Below are 4,671 nucleotides of genomic sequence, written 5' to 3'. Positions count from 1 at the left end.
ATCATGATTTAAACTGACTGACTCACTCTCTTGAGTGCATTCTCTATATATACCCCTCAACTAACCTTGAATTGTAGTATAAAGTAAAAATGAATTTTATAAAGCAAAATTTACGAATACCAGTTTATAATTTAGATAATAAATATTCAACAAGTGCAGAAGAACAACGAAGACATGGAATATTATTACCTAATACTATCAGAGCATTAGTATGTGGTCCATCAAATTGTGGTAAAACTAATGCAGTTCTTGCACTTCTTCTCAGTCCTCACGGATTACGCTTTGAGCATGTGTATGTTTATTCTAAATCATTAAATCAACCAAAATATTGTTTCATACAAAATGTTTTTAATAATCTAAAAGATATAATTAATTATGATACTTTTACCAACAATATAGATGTTATTCCTGTTAATGATAGTATGCAAAATTCTATTTTTATCTTTGACGATGTAGCCTGTGATAACCAATCAATAATTCGGGAATATTTTTCGATGGGTAGACATTCTCAAATTGATTGTTTTTATCTTTGTCAGACTTATGCTAAAATTCCTAAACATTTAATTCGTGACAATGCAAATTTTATACTAATATTCAATCAGGATAATACAAATTTACGTCATATTTATAATGAACATGTAAATAATGATATGTCGTTTGAAAATTTTTGTGATTTATGCTCAATATGTTGGAAACCAAAATGTGGATTTTTGGTAATTGACAAGGATAGTCAATTCAATAGTGGAAGATATCGTAAAGGTTTTGATGAATTTATAATTATCAAATAAAAATGGAGAGAGAGAGAGAGAATAGAGAGTGTCACATGACAAAAATATTAAAACGTACATGATGTGGTTAATTGAAGTTAGTTATATTGTATGTGGCAAAGACAACACATCATGGAAAAACAAACCAACAAAAGTGGTAGTGAAAATATGAGAAGTTTAAAACAGGTAGAGAAAGTGAATAAAGCAATTGTTAATGCTAGTAAATCAATACGAAAAAAACATCGAGCACTGAAGATGGGTCAACAAGAAGATAGGATGAAAGTTATTAAAAGTTTAGAACCTATTATTCAACCACTACAGAAAATAGTTAATACAACAGATGAAGATAAAATATTAATGAAAATGGAACCGAGAAAAAAAATACGTTTATTAAAGAGAATCCATTCGGAAACATCTACTCCAATAAAAGAAGGTCCGTTGAAGAGGATTCATCCAGAGTCATCTACTCCAATAAAGGAAGTTCCGTTGAAAAAAATACGTGAAATTAATTTTAATTCAGAAGAAATAAATACAAATCGTCATACTTCAGCAAATAACGCAATTGAATTAAATCGAAATTTACATGATACATCTCCTACAAATGATAATATAATTAATTTAAATGAAAATTTTAACAATCAAACGATTGAAGAAGAAACATCATTGCCCATGGAATATATATCAATGGATGAATTACCTGTTTCAAAACAATATGCTACAATACAATCAGCTTATGCAAGAGAACTGCTTCTAGGACAACATGAAACAATTGATGATGTTTTTGGTATATACATCAATCCTCGTGATAATAAATTATATTTGGGAAATAAAATCTTTCATATTGATTCCAATGATGTTATAACAGTAGGTGAAAAAAAGTATCCAGGTACTAAAGGATTATTTGAACTTTTGTTAATAAAAAAACCTAATGAGACACTCTATAACGATGAAGATTTAAAACAATATAAAGATATATTACAGTATACAAGTGCACATACACGAGGTCATATACCCGGTGAACACATTAAAAGTAGTAGAGGAGATAAATATATGTTTATTATAAAACCACTCTTTTCTAAAATAAAAGGTCAAGGTTTATGGGTTACTTCTCCCAATATGCTGCTCAATAGAAACAATAACATTGATTATGTTCATTGGGATGATCCTAATGAATTTGTTGATCGACTACGATTACTCTTTGCATCACAAACTGCAGGAAACAATTCACATCAAAATGAAATAATATCTATTATTGAGGAGCTTAAAGAGGCTGGATTTATAATAAATTAAAATAATATTCACATTTTCAATCAGTATCACAATGACCATCGATGTGTTTGGTAAATCTCTAAATGAACAATACCGTTATCGTTTAGTGTCAAGAAAAAGACCTAGAATAGATAATCCTATTGTAGGAACAGCAAATCAAAACGAATCTTTAAACATTAATGGAGGTGAATATGATGCACACAAAAGACGAATTATAAATTTAGGTGAACCATTAAACCATACAGATGCAGTGACAAAATCATATGTTGATACAGAAGTTAAAAAAAAAGAAAATAATGGAGATCCAACAAAAATTGATAAAGTATTTTTACAGAAGGAAATTTCAAATAATATTCAAAAAATTGATTTGGATACAAAAATAAAGGATTTCAATGAAAATTTGCAGAAAAAATTAGATGATTTTAATAAAATAACTACTAATGTACAATTACAGAATGATAAAGTAAAAAATGAAATAGAAGAACTTGATTTGAAAAATAAAGCCAAACAATTTGAGGAAGATTTTGACAGGAAGAAGAGTGAAATTGAAAAAATGGAGAGTAATGTGAAATTGTTGAGTGATAGTGTTAAAAATGAAATTAAGAAATTAAATTTGGATAAGAAGAAGAAGAAAAAATTCGAGGAGGATTTCGACAGAAAGAAGAGTGAAATTGAAAGGTTGGAAATTAATGTGAAAACGTTAGGCGATAATATCAAGAGTGAAATTAAGAAATTAAATTTGGATGATAGAATGAAGAAGTTTGAGGAGGATTTTAATAGGAAAAAGAGTGAAATTGAAAAATTGAAGAGTAGTGTAAAATCGTTGAGCGAGAAGCTTCAAGATGAAATTAAAAACCTAAATTTAGAGTATAGAGGAAAAAGATTCGAGGAAGATTTTAACAATAGGAAGAGCGAAATTGAAAAATTGGAAAGTAATGTAAAATCACTGAGCGAGAGTGTTAAGAGTGAAATTAAAAATTTAAACTTGAACGATAAAAGGAAGAAATTTGAGGAGGATTTTAACAGGAAGAAGAGTGAAATTGAAAAGTTGGAGATTGGTGTGAAATCTTTTGGTGACAGTGTCAAGAGTGAAATTAAAAAATTGAATTTGGACGATAAAAGGAAGAAATTCGAAGAAGACTTTAACGGGAAGAAAAATGAAATTGAAAAATTGGAAAATAGTGTAAAGTCATTGAGCGAAAAGCTTCAAGGTGACATTAAAAATTTGAATTTAGACGATAAGAGGAACAAATTTGAGGAAGATTTTAGCAAGAAGAAGAGTGAAATTGAAAAGTTGGAGAAAAGTGTGAAATTATTGAGCGAAAAGCTTCAAGGTGATATTAAAAATATGAATTGGGATGATAAGAGGAAAAAATTCGAAGAAGATATTGGTAGGAAGAAAAATGAAATTGAGAAGTTGGAAAGTAGTGTGAAATCGTTGAGCGAGAGTGTGAAGACTGAAATTAAGAAGTTGAATTTGAATGATAGAATGAAAAAATTCGAGGAAGACTTTGACAGAAAGAAGTGTAAAATTGAAAAATTAGAGAATAATGTTAAATATTTGAGTCAAAATGTTAAGGATGAAATTAAAAAAGTGGATTTAAGCAATCAAATTAATGAATTTAACAAATATTTTGAACAGAAAAAAAATAAATTTCAAAATTTGGAAAATAAAATGAAAACTATAAACGATTATGTTAATAATGAAATAAAAAAATAGACTTATTACATGATACTTTTAATAAGGATACAAATAAAAGTTTGAAAGATATTAATAAATTAAAAACTGACGTTAAAGCTCTAAATGATGATATCAAAGGTGAAATTAAGAAACAAATGGATTTTGGTGTAAGTATGATAAATACATTAGCCGAGGAAATTAAACGAATGAAAGACCAAAAAAACCTTACTATAAAACCTTACTTCCCACCAATTCCTACAGTACCTTCAGTTACTCTAGAGAATGAACCTGGTAATTTTGAAGAATTATTGAAAAAATTACACGAACTGTTGGATAAGGGAAAACAGAAATGAGTAAAGAAAAAAAACAACTTGTTGATGAATTACATGCTCCAGCACGAAAACATTTTATTAGAAGACGAGTTATTGTTCGTGGATATGACGATTTGTGGCAAGCTGATTTAGTGGATATGCGATTGTATTCAAAAATTAATAAAAATCATCAATATATATTGACAATTATCGATGTATTTTCAAAATATGCTTGGGCTATACCAATTAAAACTAAAAGTGGGAAAAATGTTACTCATGCATTTTCCAAAGTTTTAGAAGAGAGAAAACCAAAAAATTTGCAAACTGACGATGGAACAGAATTTTACAATACAAATTTTCAACAACTAATGAAACATCATGGAATTAATCATTATTCAACGTATAGTATACTTAAAGCATCAGTAGTTGAACGTTTCAATAGAACATTGAAGAGCAGTATGTGGAAAATGTTTACGCTTAATGGAAATTATCAATGGCTGAACATACTGTCAAATCTAGTTAAAGATTACAACAATCGTAAGCATAGAACTATTGGTATGTCTCCACAAAGTGTAACAATTGAACGAGAAAAAGATTTATTGAAAAATGTGTATAATTTCATAAAAATAGCTGCACAGGCAAA

At 28.3% G+C, this 4,671-nt stretch overlaps 1 protein-coding gene across 1 annotated transcript; it reads left to right on the top strand.

Moving 5' to 3' along the window:
* The first annotated feature begins 2,088 nt into the window (after positions 1-2,088).
* On the top strand, positions 2,089-4,029 carry LOC136781506 (putative leucine-rich repeat-containing protein DDB_G0290503). Its single transcript, XM_066740393.1, has 3 exons — positions 2,089-3,732; positions 3,783-3,977; positions 4,021-4,029. Exons 1-3 carry the CDS (start codon positions 2,089-2,091, stop codon positions 4,027-4,029), a joined length of 1,848 nt encoding a protein of 615 aa, XP_066596490.1.
* The last annotated feature ends 642 nt before the right edge of the window (positions 4,030-4,671 follow it).

The sequence above is a fragment of the Prorops nasuta genome, unplaced genomic scaffold (assembly GCF_024137725.1).
Source record: "Prorops nasuta isolate Cenicafe-Biocafe unplaced genomic scaffold, Cenicafe_Pnas_1.2 PNAS00023, whole genome shotgun sequence".
Lineage (NCBI taxonomy): Eukaryota > Metazoa > Arthropoda > Insecta > Hymenoptera > Bethylidae > Prorops > Prorops nasuta.
The sequence above is the reverse complement of the archived record's forward strand: the minus strand, read 5'-3'. Positions and strand labels throughout refer to the sequence as shown.